This window comes from Pyrus communis, chromosome 16 (assembly GCF_041283825.1).
Source record: "Pyrus communis isolate YQ-2024b chromosome 16, ASM4128382v1, whole genome shotgun sequence".
Taxonomy (NCBI): Eukaryota; Viridiplantae; Streptophyta; class Magnoliopsida; order Rosales; family Rosaceae; genus Pyrus; species Pyrus communis.
In genome coordinates, this window is record NC_142580.1 from 13863031 (window position 1) to 13880284 (window position 17254).

A 17254-nucleotide genomic window follows, 5' to 3' on the forward strand; every position below is an offset into this window, starting at 1 on the left:
TGAAAACTTGTGGCCATCCAATAGGGAGTGTTGTAATTCACAGGCCATTCATTATGGATGGCCACCTATCCCACTACCAATCCACTGTTCATCCCACCACAACTTTGTCTAAAGCCTTGTCTATAAAATGGATGAGAAGAAGGAGAGCAAATATACACAGATAGACATACGACTGGTAGAGGAAAAAAGAAGAGAGGAGATAATAGAAAGAGTTATCTTTGTAATCTTTTTATTCCAGATTATAATGAAAGCACCACTACTACCCCAAGGACGTACTCCAGCCACACTAACTGTAGAGGAACCTTGTAAATTTTATGTCTTATTTATTTATTCCATTGCACACACCGTTGATTTTACAACAAAGCCAAATTTGATTAAATTCCTTTTTAATCCACAAGAGTTAAAAGCAAAAAAGTCAAATTTGACTTGGTATGGTTGAGCAGTCAATCTAGAACACCTACGTTGGTTGGCCAATCCTTTGCATTAGGAAGCTCTCAAATTCGCACTACGACCAATCCTTTGCATTAATAGTGATGATGTTCCGCTGCAGGTGGAAGCTCTTGCGACCAGAGAGGGGGCAGCCAAGGGGGATTCCAAAACTTTACCATAGAGGGTGATTCCTTCTGAATCGCATCAGTTTTACGGGAGCAGTCTACCAATCTGTCCTTGGTGTGACACATTGTGGAAAACACCAAGGTTTTTCCGACTCAGGTAGCTGGAGCTATTTCTGCCCACACACGACGCCAAACGAATGGTATTTGCTCGTCATCTTGCCCAGCAGGCTCTCCATGGGGATGGTGCTTGTTCCTCGTTTGAGGAACCCCTGACATTGTTGTTGATTTGTTGCTAGAAGAGAGTACAAGTTAAGTGAGCCGTTTCAAAGCTCCCTGTGCTTTTTTGTGTTGCTACTCTTCTCTTGAATGAAAACAGCCAATAGACGTCCCAGATAGGTTGCGATCGCGATTGGCTCGGATGGAAACACTCGGTCGCAACAAATTCAGTTCATCAAGGTTTCAAGGAAACAATTTAGAGAGTAAGCAAAAAGCTAAATTGATGATTTGTAAAGTGCATACAGAAAAACAAAAGGATATTAACACAGCAAAGACAGACTAATAAGGTCAGCAACAGCAGCCAACATTGCTAAAAGTTGTACATTTCTAAATCATCATTAGAAAGGAACAACACTTGTCCAATTTGCTTACCAAGGAAACCAATCTAAGAAACTGGTCCTAGATAATCTGCATGCAAGCCAACCAAAGCCTGAAATTCCCTTTGTGCCTCAAGCCACTTAGTCCCGATGACGATGAAGCGTACGGTGGTGCCTTTCTCAATTTTTGACATCTTCCTGTTCATGAATACAGGATTCTCCCCAGGCACATAATCGTAATCCGGCATTTTCATCTTCGAGAGATACATGTTTTCAACTGGGCCGCAACTGAGGAAAACTCCATGCTTCAGAACTTTGTGAACTACACCCTCTGCGATCTCTCCCCTGAAAAGCTTGAAGGTAACAGCGCTAAAAACAACTGGAAACAGAACATCCCCAGTCTGCTGCCTCACTTTGCCCTCTCCTACACTCTCCAGAGTTGTGAGAGCAAGATAGTAGCCCAGATCTTTGGTTGCCTTTCTTGATGCAAAGTCCTCCAGCAGGCGGACAACAATCGACTTTTGGAGCATCAGACCCTTCATATCCAAGCTCTCAGCAGGGATTACAACATTCCAGGGCAACTGTACTTTCAGAAACATGGCTGCTAATTCCAACCTGTCATAAACCAAAGAAAGAAACAGCAACCAAATTCTACATTAGCTCCGATCCCTAAATTCTTCTCACACACTGTCCTTGTCATGTGTATGTTAATCATTAGCGTGCAGTCAATATTCTATAAATGTACAAAATCATGAGCTGAAAGAAGATTGTTCACGAAGGGCATAAACTGCAAGTAACAACCTGCTAGAAGGTGATTGCCCCGAGGACAAATAATTAGGCAGGAGACCAGTTTCTAAACCACTCCATATTACCAAAATATCTCTGGATGATTCATTATTATTTAAAACCTAGAACAAAGTTTCCAAATCAGTTTTCTAGCTTTAATTAAGAGAAGGCTTAATTACATATACGTGCATGAGTGTCGAAATCACAACTGCAAAAACCTAGAAAGCTTTGGAAGACATGTAAAGAGCAACCAAACAATGAACCAAGTGAATCCTGCTCTCCTGCCAGAGCACAATGACAACTAAATCACAACTGTTCCAAGACCACTCAGATGGCTACAAAGGATTATAGAAATAACAAACTAGATACTGACAATGTCAGCTTTTCAGATAATCTTTACCCAAATTTTCTCTCCTGCTCCCAAAACTCACACTGGGCCCTTCACGCATGCTCTCCCTTCGCCATCTTCATTGAAACTACTTTTCTCACATTTCATTCTCACTATTGTCTTCCCAAACCTTTTCCCTTTTCTGAAGAAGCGGGATACTCAGATTTGAGGAAAATAAATACTTTGTGAGCAAAACCAGCTCAACTATAGGCCATACTTTGTTCGTGACAGCAGTGAATCTACCTACTAGAACTCTTTCCCGTAGTTCTACACATGCCTCAAAGACTCAATGTTCAATTGACTCTATCACTTGACTTCTCTCTATAAAATCATAGGATTCAATCCCCCTTACCATATGCATATCATCACATGACCACTGCAACTGAATTATTAATTATTATACATACCACAAAAAAGAATCTCTCTCTATAAAGTAAATAGACAGAAAAAAGGTAAAGTTACAGAAGCTGATAGAGAATGCTTTCCCAGTTCCTCAACCCTCATCTCACTCCCCTTTTTAATTCATCATTCATTACTATCAATAAAGACCTACCAAGAAAAGAAAACCCGAAATACGACATATTGTCAATCCTTATCTCATGTCATGAATGGCATATATATTTTAGATTTTAAGATCAGAGCAGAGGTGTAAGAAAACAATCGAGCGTACAGACCTCTAAAGTAGACACGCTGATCTTGTCTGCACATTCATTTCTGCATCAGACTACTACAGAGCTCTGCATGACGGTAAGCAATGCCTCAAGAATTGGCCGCACAACCTACCTCATTCAGAGTTTTGGGCAATAGAAATCTCCAATCCGGGCCAATCCTTGCCCGTTTTGTCCACAAAAATATATAACATACTAACTTGTTAAGTATAATTATTAAGTTTTTCACTTTTCATTTTATTTTAAATTGTTTAAAGTATATTAACTTATCAAGTTTGTTAATGTAAACTATTTCTATATTACGTATATATAGCAGTTTCCTTTATAAGGAAATATCTTTAAGAAAAGGGTGGAGGGGAGGGCACAGGAACACCCACATTCCCGAAGGTGAGAATGAGAGCAAAAAAAGGAGATTATAAATCAAAGCAAGGACGGGAAGGGTCGGAAAATTTACTCCTTACCCACCCGGCCATCACTGGCTGCAGTTTAGTTGTGGAAAACTAAGGTACATTCCTGCTGCTAAGTGAGCGGAACTCCTGCACTGATACAAAGACATACCTATCACTATTAAATCAGGCCTAAACCCTAAACCCTAACCCCCATTTTCCCATTCCCTCAAATGATCTTCTATCTCAATCTCTAACGCAAAGAGGTCCTGAAACCACAAATTAGCTGTTCAATCTATTCGAATGTTCTCCAAACCTCTCCATTTCATTTCAGTACCAGACCCACAAAATCCCATCGCTCAAGGACTCACTGTGAAGTCAAATTTCACAAAAGTACAAACCCAAATCCAATTTCTCAACATATGTGAAACCCAATTACTCTAATAATCCAAGCACAAAAATGCATATACATTGATATATAAATATACATACACACACATATATGGACACAGATTAGGGTTTGCAAAAGCTAAAGCACATACCTTTTCCTCCAGCTGAGCAGACTGCGTGACTGGCGAGTGGCTTGGGAGAAGAGGACTCTTCACACTTTCCTTTGTTCTTGTTTGTTTTGGAATGCGTTATGTGTCACTCCAATTCAACCCGTTACCGTGGAAAACCGTTCAAATGGTGCGAATTTGGGGAGAAAATTTGGACATCTTTTAGGTACGGAGAAACTCATAAATGATATTCCGTTATGATCTTGAATATGTTTATAAAGGTTTTTGAACCGTCTTTTTCTCCTGATCCGTCTCGATAATATTTATTATATAAATAATATAATAGGGTTGTTACGTGATAACATTTTTTTACATAACTTTTATCAAACATTTTTTTAGAGTTTATTCTGTAATATATTTTAATGATTTAAATGGTCTATCTTAAATTCTTTGTATTTGTTTAATTTTTCGCAATGACGATGTATGAATGATGTCCTAAAACGTATACGGTTTAGATCGTTAAATTATATTATGGATATGAAATTTCCGTTCCCAAACTAAAAGGTTGTCATCCCTAGCCACGAAAAGTTTCAAATGCAAGGTATTCAAGTGGGCACTTCACGTATTATAATATATGTGAAGGGACACAAAAAATTATATTATTTTCTTCACTTATATTATGACATGTAGAGTACCGCTTGATACCTAGCACTTAAAAAAAATCTCTCTACCTTTGAACTACAATTGCCACCTGTTTCCATTGCCCGCGGCCACATATATAATTGACTCCACTTCCATATTTTTTAGAAAATATTCCATTTCTTATATATTTTATAAATTCGGATTTAGGTGCGAGTTCGTTTGGATTGACTTGTATTGGGATTTTGAACAACTTTTTCTTAATTTACAGAGATGGAAGTTTAAATTTGAGTGCAGAAGTGCAAATAAATTCAAATGCATTTTAACATCCCAAAGTTTTATGCAAAACTTCAAATGAAAACGTCGCTAAGAGAGCTGTTATTACCAATCCAGAAAGTCATTCTACGGTCCATGCGTGTACTATTCTTCTTATGTTTATAAAGAATACGTAGTAAATGATTTTGGTAATCTCATGTCCACAACAAAGAAGATTCAGATTTATTTCCCACAAGTTAATTTACAACGAGGAAAGAAACCTTCATCTGATTTGAAGAATTACAAATCCAGTCCATCAGGACCTGGTAATGTAAGGGGACCAAGCGAATCGCCCTCTAAACTGGCAAGCATCACAAACTCCTTCCTTATATCGTCCCTAATCTCTATCCACCTGATTCCAAGCACCTTGAAGCGAATTACAACATCGTTATCTATCTTTGAAAGGTCGTCGTTCAAGTAGACTGGATTTTCGCCGGCAACATAGCGGAAGTTTGGCATTTTCCGAGCGGAGAGAAAAACATATTTAACAGGTCCACATCTCAAGAAAACCCCAAGCCTGTATATGTGATGAACGACTCCTTCCAAGATCTCTCCCTTGCAAGGTAGGAACATGCGACAATTGAATACTACAGGGAAGAAGACGTCTCCTGAGTTGTCTACAACTTCTCCCTTTCCTATCCTCTTTAGGCCAGTGACTGCAAGAAAGTATCCTAGGTCCTTGTCTGCCTTCTCCCTTAACAAATCCTCCAAAAGCTGTGTGACAACGGACCTTGTAGAAACAAGTCTGTCTCGGTCTAGATTTTCGGCAAGGACAGCCACTTCCCTGAGCAATTCCGCTTCATAAAACATGGCCAAATCTACTCGGAAAATTTACCTAAAGAAACAAGGTTATAAACAGAGGTTTGACATATCAATCAACCACCTTCTTAGGAAACGTATAAAAAGAAAACAAGGGCCTGAGAGGAAAATGAGAAGCAAGAATGAATAACAGGCTCGGAAAACATCTCTAAACATAGAAGCGTTGGACGATGGGGAGCTAATCTATCAGGCATTGATTAGTGGAATGATGTAAAGAACCAATACAACAATGTGCAGCGCCATTCCAAACAATTATGCGTTACAGAATCACCAGCACCATTAGCATACTTGAAACTATACGCAATAAGAAATTAGAATTTCAAATCGCTCGAACAAGAGGCAGAGAGAGACAGAGAGAAATAAGTAAACATGCATTCAAGAAATCGTATCGTTCGTTCACAAAGGATCAAACAAGTCATACGTACGGTGTAATCTGACCCGTACAAAACACCACTAAATCAATTATTAAGAGATACATCTCTTCCTCTTTGTGCACTGCTAGCCAGACAGTTGCACACTACTCAGTTTGTTAGATATTACTTCTCAAAATCCCCTTCAATTGTTTTTGAAATCGAAGTTAGTATAGTTATTATATAAGGCTAATTGAAACAATACATATAATTTCTCTTATTAATTCACCATTTAGCGTGATGGGCTAGAGCAGTGTGCTCCCTCTACACACCTAACTTCACATAGCAGGACTCAACAGAGGCCATTTTGCCGATCAAATAAATTAATCAAGTATTTTGTCTAACAAACAATACATCAACCAAATACAGCAAATTAAATCTTTATCTATGAAAGAAAGAAATTTTACTCAAAACCCAGATACAAAAAAAACTCGGAAAAAAACTTGAAGCATCCGAATTGAAGATTGCAGAATCAAAATTCAAAGGCCATGGGACAAAAAAAACAAATCTGATTAAACTGAAATTTGGAAGATATAACAAAGAGGGCTTCAGAGAACGAACCTGGTAACGATTTGGAGGAAAAGAAAACCCCGATTGAGAAAACTTTCTGGGTTCTGGAAGAGATCGGCTGGGAAGGACACGCAAGTTGAATGAGTGAGGGAGGGTTTTCTCTTTTTTCGGGGGTTTTCCGGTTCTTTTTACTCTTTTCCGCCTCACGTTGATCCTTTCAATTTCCCCCACTCTGGTTATGGATTAGTAAACGAATCATTATTAGTGCATTTCAAAAATTTGGCTAACTTTGGGATGAAAAAATGTTTTGAGTACACTTATAGTGGAGCGATCTAAGGAATTTATAATCAACTCTTTATATAATGAGCCGCTTAGGAATACTTTGGTAAATTGGTTAACGTAACGCTTATATTAGAGAAAACCGGCTTATACATTTGACATTTAATTTATTCACGTAAAACTTATTAAAGTTCGGATATAATCAGTTAACAGTTTGATCGTTACAATTTATTCACTTTAAACTTTAAGACAACTGAGATAAAATCAATTGATAATTTGTCATTTACAGTTTATTCACTTGAAAGTTGCCACTTACAATCAAGATAAGACTAGTTCAATAGTTTAGCACTTGTAATCTCCTCATACTTTTTCACACATCATGTGATATTCAAGAAGCATAATCCATCATCACTTATTCGTTGCAAGTAAATTGTTATGTTATTAATAATTCTCCCTTCTTCTTTCTTTTCTTCCTTCATATCCCATTACATATTTTGTAAAATTGTTTCTTATTAGTAACACATCATTTAGTTTGCAAAGTTAATTTAAAATTTTGATCTCTCTAACACTTATAATAACAAAGAGGTATGTGCTACTAAAAAAAAAAAAAAAAAAAAAGAGTAATGCTAGGCAGCTAAATTTGTAGACAAAATTTTAGAAACTAAAGGACAAAGAAGTTAATAAGTAGTTTATTACTTAATCGTTGATAAACGTGCTCATTTTTATTAATGACGCATCATTTAGTTTGCAAAATTTCTCTCTAAATTTAGTCTCCTTGGTATTACGCAAAAATATAATAGAAAAATAGGAGGGCATAAAAATTTTCACTTGCCTTTTTACTCATGAAAAACTTCATACTAGGATGAGACTAAGTAAATTCATTCAAAATATTAACAAATTGTGCCCTATGTGTGGCAATGAGGATGAGATGCAAAATCACCTTTTTCTTAATTGCGAGCATGCTAAAGAAATATGGAATGTGACAACCCGTCCCTAAAAATTATGGTTTTTATAATTTTAATATGTATTACGGAATTGCCCTATGGGCAAAGCGTGATTTTTTTAGGACGTATGTGATTCTCGTATATTTTGTCACGTTTCTTGACATATTCGGATAGAGCTCGATCTTATGGACGCGTAGGCACAAGTAGAAGTGAAATTGGAGTTATGGTTAAAGTTTTGTTGAGTTGCGAACCCGAGAAGTACTTTTGTATTGGTTACTATTTATATTTTTTATAATCTTTATATTAATATCTTTTAGTTATTTTAAAGTGGGAAAAGAAAAAAAAAAAAAAAAAAAAAGAAGGGGAAGGTTGCCATATGGCGGTGAAGGAGAGAAAAGGAAGAGAGTACTCCCGGGAACCCGGAGAAAGAGTGGCTGAATGGGGAGCGGAGAGAGGAAGGTGAGTGACCAACCAGAAGAGGGAAACAGGAAGGGTAAGGAGGGAGAGGGATACACCGGATCCTTCTACCCGGTTTTTCCATTTCGGGCTGACCGGGCGGCACCATTGATTTCGATGCATTTTCCGATGGTTCTCCGGCAAATTAGGACTCCTCATCACTTGGAATCATCCTAGAATTCATCCCTCTACCTATTCCACCCCTAATTGGAGAGAATTTGGCCTTGAAATTGGGTAATCCGCACTGTGGATGCCGTGGGAACCCTTGCCTGTGACCTACCAATTGTGAAACCATCTCCTTCAATTACCACTACCAAAACACTTCCCTAGAACCCAGGAGCAAAGCCCAAGCAATGGTGGAGGCGTCGGAGCAAGTTTGGAGGTCGAATTGAATCACACCAATTCTAGGGTTCCGGCGGTTCGTGGGTAATTTCAGGTGTTTTCCGGCTAATTTGGCCTTGGCCGCAGGTATAAAGTTTGCTTTACTCTTTGAGATCTTCATTTCTGTAAATTTTGAGAATTTCTAGAAATAGTTAAGTTTTCCGACGAGCCGAGGTGACCGACTGCCACCTGCGGCGGCGCACACCCAAGAAGCTGACATTGTGTTTTTATGTGAACTTGTTATTCTAATTATGCTTTTGAGACCTAACTGATGTGGTTTGAACATTAATACGATTGTAGTATATGTTGGATTAAATGAATATATTCGGTTTTGGTTTGAATTATGGATATGTGAACTACGAATGGCTTGATCCTTGTTTAGGGTACGTAGGCAGTCTAACGAGACATTAGATGCAGCCATACAATATTTGAGACAAAAGCCTTGTTTGGGAAATTAAGCTGTGAATGAATTGGTGAAAATGTGAGTTTTAACTTTATGATTTGTTGGTTAAATGTGGTCATAAAACAGTATGTGAGGAATAGAGAAATTGAAGTAAGGAATCGTAAGTATTGATAATTAGTTAAGCTAGTGTTTAGTGGGGCTTGTCACCGATAATTATTCTCGAAAATAAATAGTTCGGGAGTAAGGCATTATAGATTGTGCATTTTACGCCACATTATATGTACATATATATATATATTTATTTATTTAAAAGCACTACGATACGGTTAAGTTTTGGATTGCATCATGACATATCCATAGGTATATTACTGCGCATAATTATTGTGAATGCTTTGAAGTACGAAGGTGAATGCAGGACGAATAGGTAAGTTCAGGTGAGTATATGTTGTGAAATGTGAGATGCATGGTTATGATTACATTTTATTTGAAATGATTGAGTTATGGTATGACTATATTTATGTTTTAAGCAACTCCGACACTATCGTCCAAGTTGCAATGATAGGCAACTCCGACATTGTCGTACAGGTTGCTTGTGAGTCGTATAGGTCACTATAAGTGACTCTGACTTACGTGCTAGCATTGATTGATAAGTTATGGGTAAGTCGTACAGGTCACTATAGGTGACTCCGGTGACTCCAACTTACGTGCTAGCATTGATTGATGAGATATGGGTGAGTTGTACATGTCACTATAGGTGACTCCGACTTACGTGCTAGCATGGATTATTAAACACCTAATTATTTATATTGCTGATGAGAAGTTGTATCATGGTATACTTCTGGATTTACTGATAGTATACAATTGATTTCATCCTTATACGTAGTATGATTTTCTGGGAAATTATACAGATTTTACGGTGAGGGGTTATTACTTTTGATAAGTGAATGGTTTTTGAAAAGCTTTGTTTTCGCCCACTCACATTTTCTATTTTGCACCCCTCTAGGTTCTAGTAGTAAAGTTTCCGTATCAACGAGGATTCGTGGTACTTTCCAATGCAGGTGGCTTCTTATGATGGTATAATCGTTATCTTACCTTCCTGTACTCTATTTATGCTCTGTATCACGTGTGTATGGGTTCATACCCGTTCATCACGCACTCATGTATTTAGGCACTTCTAGGTTTAAATTTATTCATAATTTACACATTATCACACTTTATAGCTTCGTCACCTTTCAGGTATCGCCCAACACACCTTGATTCGGAGTCCTAGTGGACATTCCGGGTCGAGGTGTGTCACAGCTTTGATACCAAGGGGCTCGGGCCTAGATGTGACAATTTGGTATTAGAGCCAATCCCTGGCTGGTAGTGTGCCGACAAAGACGTCGGACCCCTAAGGGGGGTGGATTATAAGATCCCATATCTCCCAGAGGAGTGAATCCTGTAAGCCTTATATGTATATTCCTATTTCTACCTAGCACGAGGCTTTTTGGGAACGCACTGGCTTTGGGTTCCATCGGAACTTCGAAGTTAAGCGAGTTTGGGTTCCTATTTCTACCTAGCACCAGGATGGGTGACTCACTGGGAAGTTCTCATGTAAGTTCCCAGAAATAAAACCGTGAGGATGTGGTAGGGGCCCAAAGCGGATAATATCATGCTACGGTGGAGTCGATCCTGGGATGTGGTAGGGGGCTCAGGCCGGGATGTGACATGGAAGCTTTCTTAGGTAAGTCTTTGGAAGAATAATTGGACTCAGTTTAATAATGTGTTAGATTTGATTGAAATAATTGACAATGCTGAATGCAATGATTTGAATGATCTTAGTGAAGCTCTTCTAAAGTGTTGGCAAATGTGGAATGATAGAAATAATATTAGAAGTATGAATCCTAGTCCTACTAGGGGTATCTCCGTTGCCACAAGTGTAATCATTTTTTAAGGTTAATTGTAAGAAGATCTCTAAGAGTGATCCTTGGTACCAACACCCCATTTGCTGGCGTCCTCCACCGCATGGTTATGTGAAATTAAACTTTGATGGGTGTGTTAGTTTGGATTGTTCTGCAACTGCTTTTGTTCTCAGAAATAAGGAGGGGCAACTTGTTGGTACTGGGGTGTTGAACTTAGATAATCTCACCATTTTAGTTGCGGAGACTGTTGCTTTATAGGAAGGGCTTTTGTTGGCCAAGCATAAAGGTGTGAAGATGCTGATGGTGGAAGGGGATTCTAGGCTAGTCATCTAGGTGGTGCAAGATGTTTGGATGCTGCATCTTAAACCTATGATAACATATATAAAATGGTTGGCTTATGGGTTTCAGCACATCAGTTGGAAACATATTTATAGGGAGGCTAATTTCATGGTGGACGCATTAGCTCATTTGGGCCTCAGTGTGCAACCCTCATTTTTAGGATTATTGTCTTCCGTTTTCGACTATGAAGGCCTTTAATTTTGGTTGTATTAGAAACAATTGTATTAGGGGTTTTAAGCTTTAATAAATTTCTTCTACATAAAAAAAAAAAAAAAAAAATAAGTGCAGCCGCTTAGATATTTGCTCCCCACCATGGATAATAACAAGCTAGCAACATAGCCACAGAATACACGAGGAAGAAGTTAACAGTGTTTGTTCTCCCATCAGTTGAACCTCATAAAACCTCACCAAGCCTCTGATAAAATTGATGCCCCTCCGTCTCTTCAATCCGCGATGACTCTCGTGCCCAGTCGTCAACTTTACCCTACGAGCTTGTTCGACTCGTTCCAGAGCTCCTTGTCGAAATTCAATGGTGCCCATGTCCAGTTCTTCAGGTATGGCTCTTCAATTCCTTTCAAGAACCACACTTTCTATGCCACCCACTACATTATCAGCTCTCCCTTAAACCCTGACCAAAACCCAGTGAGGAAATCGAATTTTGTTGGGAGAAATCGACCCGTTTATCAGTATAAACCCAAGAGAAATTTGTGTAGTAGTAGTTGGATTAATAAATGGAATGAATCCCAAAAGCATAATCGACCAAAACCGCCTCGGGCTGTGTTGGATTATCAGAGTAGTGAAAGTGGGAATGGTTCAGGAAATGGTGGTGGTAGTACAATGGAGAAGATAGTGGAGAAATTGAAGAAGTTCGGATACGTTGATGATAGTAATGAAAGTAAAGGGGAAGTAAGGGAGAGAGTGATTGAGAAGGGTTCAGTGGAGGATATATTTTATGTTGAGGAAGGAATGCTGCCAAATTCGAGAGGTGGGTTCTCGGCTGATTCACCATTGGGGGTAGAGAATGTGTTTGGAAGTGATGGGAAGGTAAGGTTTCCATGGGAAAAGCCTGCAGAGGAAGAGAAGCAGGAGGAGGGTTCGGTGAGGAGGAAGAGTAGGACTTCAGTAGCGGAATTGACTCTTCCGGAGTCTGAGTTGAGGAGGCTGAGGAATTTGACATTTCAGAAGAAGCACAAGACTAGGATTGGAGGTGCTGGTGTTACCCAAGCCGTAGTGGACATGATCCACGAGAGATGGAAGACTTCGGAGATTGTGAGATTGAAAGTTGAAGGTCCACCAGCTCTTAACATGAAGAGAATGCATGAGATATTGGAGGTTTGTTTGTTATGACTTTCGTTACAAGTTTGTGTGTTAGTTTTGTTTCTCATCTTTTTATTAAACTCATCCACTCAGCGTTTTTCATTTGTTATCAAGTGAAAGGATATATAAGTATAAAACACAGAAAATATATATTCCGCAAAACAAAAAATTGAGCTAGAGTTAGAAGCTCAAGGATTTTTCTTCGCTTTTGATCTACAAACTGAACATGAATACATAAAGTTGTACCTGCACCTCAAAGGTTTCCTTTGGTCTTTCCATTCAGTATTTATCTTTTGCAATGAAATCTGTCATTAAGAACAAAATAAAATCGAAAGCAAAACAAAAAGAGAGTTTTTAAAAGTTTTTAGAATAGCATGTTTACGGATGACGTGGTTGTTCGCATCTAATATATTGATTTTATTTTGTTTTCTTGTTATTATCAGCGGAAAACTGGTGGTTTGGTGGTCTGGAGGTCGGGTACATCTCTTTCTTTATACAGAGGTGTGAGCTATGAGGTTCCTTCAGTGCAGCTAAACAAGCGGATATACAAGAAAAATGACAGCTCTTCGGCATCTTTACCAACTGTTGCTGATAAATCTGTGGGAAACTTTGTTGAGATTGCTTCTTATAGTAATGTAAATACACCCCAAGAAAAGCTGGAGAATACTTTCTTGGAGAAGAAAGACACAGAACAATTGCCAGAAGTGAAGTATGAAGATGAAGTAGACGAACTTTTAGATAGTTTAGGCCCCAGATTCAAAGATTGGCCTGGATGTGATCCATTACCTGTAGATGCAGATATGCTTCCAGGGATAATTCCTGGTTACGAACCACCCTTCAGAGTACTTCCGTATGGTGTGCGATCTTCCCTTGGTTTACAAGAGGCAACATCTTTGAGAAGGCTGGCGAGGGTTCTTCCACCACATTTTGCTTTAGGTATGCAATTTCATGTGTTGCACATAAGTGACAAGATGCTGATTTGATAATGTTTAAACTTTGTCCATAGGTCGAAGCAGACAGCTCCAGGGTCTAGCAGTGGCCATGGCTAAATTATGGGAACGAAGTTTGATTGCAAAGATTGCACTGAAACGTGGTGTCCAGCTGACTACTAGTGAGCGAATGGCTGAAGACATCAAGGTAATAGAACTCAGTCAATTTATGTCTCATTAGGTGGTATTATTTGTCAAGCAGCACCTTGCCACACACTTTTGTTGCAGTCAACCAACTCAAAATTGGTGTGCTGAGTTAAGTCTGGGTGAATCCTATTCTTACAATTTTAGTTATTAAGTCTAGCAATCAGTATCTATCATGTGAAAAGTTAGTAGACAAATGGGAACCAGAATACAATGTTCTTGACAACACGTATTGATAGTGTTGGCCAACTTGCCACTTACAAAAAGAGAAACAAGATTATAAAGAGAGAAACAAGATTGGCCAGGTTCGAGTTTTTTCTAGAGATTGTTTTTTAGAAATATGAAAGGGAGTTGAATCGCTGACAGAGGTTTTACATCAGAAAGGGACTGGTTCACTAACTATGTTTGGATGAGGGAATTTAAAGTTCCACAGTCTGCATTACAAAAGTGAGATAGAGGGACTTGAAAATGACTCAATGCAATACATTGAGAGAAGGTGTCATTTTGAAAGCTCCTTGTTTAGTGTCTTTGTAGTGCATTTGTATTATTTTAGTTGTAGCTTGGTAGTGCTTAAGTAGTTCATTGGTGATGTCCATGTAGTGCTGTTTTAACAATGAAGTCTAAATTTATTTTTGCCGAAGTTCTCATTAAGTGAAATGCAATGCTTTCATCTTCATCCTTCCAAAGATATTATTCTTACTTCTATGAAGTCAATGTTCTTCTCATTTTCTATTTTGTAAGAATTAACCTGATAAATTCCTAAACATGAAGTTACAATTCTATGTGCTGTTTTCTTATGAAATGCTTTATAGATGCCCCAAAGAAAGTAGTTTTCTTTGCCTTCCTAAATTCCTTTGTTTCATTGTTCATCATTTTATCTAGATTGTAAGTCTAGATGATTTGGAATCTGAATGACATATCTGTAGAAAGGTTTGTTATTGTACAATAAAATTATAGATCAAAGCAGTTTACGACTTATAACATGCATGGCTTGGTAACATGGAATATTAAAGGCCAATATACTTCATTATTTTACATCTGAGTTCATATTTCATATTTACATACAATCAAATCTTATTTATTTTCGGCAGAGATTGACTGGGGGTGTGCTGCTATCTCGAAACAAGGACTTCTTGGTCTTCTATAGGGGGAAGAATTTTTTGTCTCCAGATGTCACTGAAGCGTTACTGGAAAGGGAGAGATTAGCGAAATCCCTTCAAGATGAAGAGGAGCAGGCAAGGTTAAGAGCTTCAGCCATGGTCATACCAAATGTTGAACAAGCTCAACACTTTGGTACCGCGGGTACACTTGGGGAGACTTTGGATGCAGATGCTAAGTGGGGAAAGAGGATGGATAATCATCATAAGAAAAAAGTGATGCAAGAAGCAGACATATTAAGGCACGCCAATCTGGTCAGAAAGCTTGAACGAAAGCTTGCCTTTGTAAGTTCCCGGAAACTTTGGATTGCAAATATAAGAAACATTTTGTAGTTTCAGTCTTAAGTCTGAATACTTACTTTGACCTCATACCCTTCCAATGCTAGAATTTCCCTTCATTTGAACATTTGAAATTTTGCCTGTCAGGCTGAAAGAAAGTTAATGAAAGCTGAACAAGCCTTATCTAAGGTAGAGGAGTGTTTGAAACCATCTATGCAGCAGGCTGACCCAGACAGCATTACTGATGAAGAGAGGTTTATGTTTCGTAAGCTTGGTTTACGGATGAAAGCTTTCTTACTTCTTGGTATAACAATTCTCCCTTTACCTTTTTATCTTGACTGCGATTTTATTATAGTATACTTATGGAAAATTGATTTCTTCAGGTAGACGTGGAGTGTTTGATGGTACAGTGGAGAACATGCATTTACACTGGAAATACCGGGAATTGGTCAAGATAATGGTGAATGCTAAAAGTTTTGAGCAGGTAAAAAAAATTGCATTAGCACTTGAAGCTGAGAGTGGAGGTGTCTTGGTTTCAGTGGATAAAGTTTCCAAAAAGTTTGCCATAATTGTGTACCGGGGAAAGGACTATCACCGACCTTCTACATTGAGGCCAAAGAATCTCTTGACAAAAAGGAAAGCATTGGCACGCTCTATTGAGATTCAACGGCAGGAGGTACCACTCTAAATTTGAATGCTAATTGTTCAACCCTCCTAGTTTTATCTGATAGTTAACAACACATGCATTTAAGAATTCACTCCAGCAAGTGTAGCTTTGTAAAGGTTGCCAATAAGTACTTAATGCTTGGTTTGTGCGGTTCGATCTGTTTAACCCCGTTCATCTTTTCCATTAAAACACACTAAACTTATTTAATTTTGTGAACAATAATGTTCCTAACTTATTTTTTTTCCTCTGTGGAACAGGCTCTTCTAAAACATATTTCAGTGGTGCAGAGTAAAGTGGACACACTTAGATCCGAAATAGTATGCCCCTAACACTTTCACTTATTGCTTTTACAAGTCTAACTATTTCACTTGGCATGCGAAATATAAAAATATCATTCTTTTGTTCTAAGTGGCTCATGTTTCACATTGATAGGAACAAATGGATGCTGTGAAAGAGCGTGGAGATGAAGTATTGTACAACAAATTAGATTCTTCATATCCGACTGATGATGATGATGATTCCGAGGCTAGTATTTGCTTAATCTTCTATGTTTACTCTCTTTGTGGTTAAACTGTAGTTAAACCAACTGTTCTGACATCTTAATCCTTTTGTTATCCTTTTGAAGGAAGAAGATGTTTATCTTGAAACATATAGCACAGAAAATGACGGTGAAGATGAAGGCAATTACTCAACTCACGATCCTCACCTGGAATCCATTTTTCCTTATAATATCCAGAATGAGGATTCTCAAACGGAATTGGAAGTTCCTTGACAACATTTGTATGCTGTGCCAGAGGGTTCGCTAGACGATGATTAGCAAGATGAAGAAGATAACTCCCTACAATGATGGAATCAACTGAACATAAACCAATGGTACAGCAGCGTTCAGAAATTGTCACTATGGTTGCTTGTCACATTGTACAGATAATTTGGGCAGGCTGACATCTACTTAACTCTAAGTTAGTTTTATGGTACAAGTTTCTGTCACGAATCACGATCTCCCATGTCTTTTAATTCTTGAACTAGAAATAGCTCATACAGCAGGATAAGTCGTCTTAAATTGTGGGAGGAGTTAGATATAGCCGGTTTTTAGGGCATATTGATGTTTTCAGGTCCCAAACTTGTATAACAGTTTTGCTGGAGAAGCCTTCTATGTAAATGAATATGATTCTTAAGTCACAGTGGATATTTCATCGCCTATTCTAGTCTACAACCTTACTGATTTCAATATTTGATGGTGATATATGTATTTGGTTTCATATAGATTGGGAAAATTCCATTTTAAATGCTATGTGTTTTTATTTTTTTGTCAAATGATAGATTTTGTTAGATTAACTAACGATGGATTTAAACTCACGCCGTCATGCAACAGCTCTTGCATTTTCAAAGCTATGTTGATAACTAGCTTATTTTTCTATTTTTTTTTCGATATT

At 38.2% G+C, this 17254-nt stretch overlaps 2 protein-coding genes and 1 pseudogene across 4 annotated transcripts; 1 reads left to right on the forward strand and 2 right to left on the reverse strand.

Moving 5' to 3' along the window:
• Positions 1-1025: 1025 nt before the first annotated feature.
• On the reverse strand, positions 1026-4130 carry LOC137732114 (DNA-directed RNA polymerase V subunit 7). Of its 2 annotated transcripts, none has more exons than XM_068471408.2 (2): positions 3918-4130; positions 1026-1762 (listed from the first exon to the last, which is right to left on the reverse strand). In XM_068471408.2, the coding sequence occupies exon 2, from the start codon at positions 1744-1746 to the stop codon at positions 1216-1218; it is 531 nt and encodes a 176-aa protein (XP_068327509.2). In that variant the 5' UTR covers positions 1747-1762; positions 3918-4130; the 3' UTR covers positions 1026-1215. The 2 variants fall into 2 exon arrangements, with proteins under 2 accessions (XP_068327509.2, XP_068327510.2); XM_068471409.2 differs by lacking the exon at positions 3918-4130 and adding an exon at positions 2996-3132.
• An 856-nt stretch (positions 4131-4986) lies between these two features.
• On the reverse strand, positions 4987-6755 carry LOC137732460 (DNA-directed RNA polymerase V subunit 7 pseudogene; annotated as a pseudogene). Its single transcript, XR_015957563.1, has 2 exons — positions 6617-6755; positions 4987-5661 (listed from the first exon to the last, which is right to left on the reverse strand). The product of XR_015957563.1 is annotated as a DNA-directed RNA polymerase V subunit 7 pseudogene (transcript).
• A 4734-nt stretch (positions 6756-11489) lies between these two features.
• On the forward strand, positions 11490-17019 carry LOC137731488 (CRM-domain containing factor CFM3A, chloroplastic/mitochondrial). The gene is made up of 9 exons (XM_088687672.1): positions 11490-12600; positions 13029-13521; positions 13592-13722; positions 14810-15160; positions 15302-15458; positions 15538-15830; positions 16079-16138; positions 16254-16346; positions 16447-17019. The coding sequence occupies exons 1-9, from the start codon at positions 11722-11724 to the stop codon at positions 16591-16593; spliced, it is 2604 nt and encodes an 867-aa protein (XP_088543798.1). The 5' UTR covers positions 11490-11721; the 3' UTR covers positions 16594-17019.
• Positions 17020-17254: the final 235 nt, after the last annotated feature.

Bases quoted from the DNA above. Each gene is read 5' to 3' on its own strand.
- LOC137732114 (XM_068471408.2), bottom strand. From the start codon at position 1,746: ATGTTTCTGAAAGTACAGTTGCCCTGGAATGTTGTAATCCCTGCTGAG.
- LOC137731488 (XM_088687672.1), top strand. From the start codon at position 11,722: ATGACTCTCGTGCCCAGTCGTCAACTTTACCCTACGAGCTTGTTCGAC. The intron at 15,161-15,301 runs GTAAGTTCCCGG...TTTGCCTGTCAG, and splicing joins TTGAACGAAAGCTTGCCTTT to GCTGAAAGAAAGTTAATGAA. The intron at 15,831-16,078 runs GTACCACTCTAA...TCTGTGGAACAG, and splicing joins TTGAGATTCAACGGCAGGAG to GCTCTTCTAAAACATATTTC.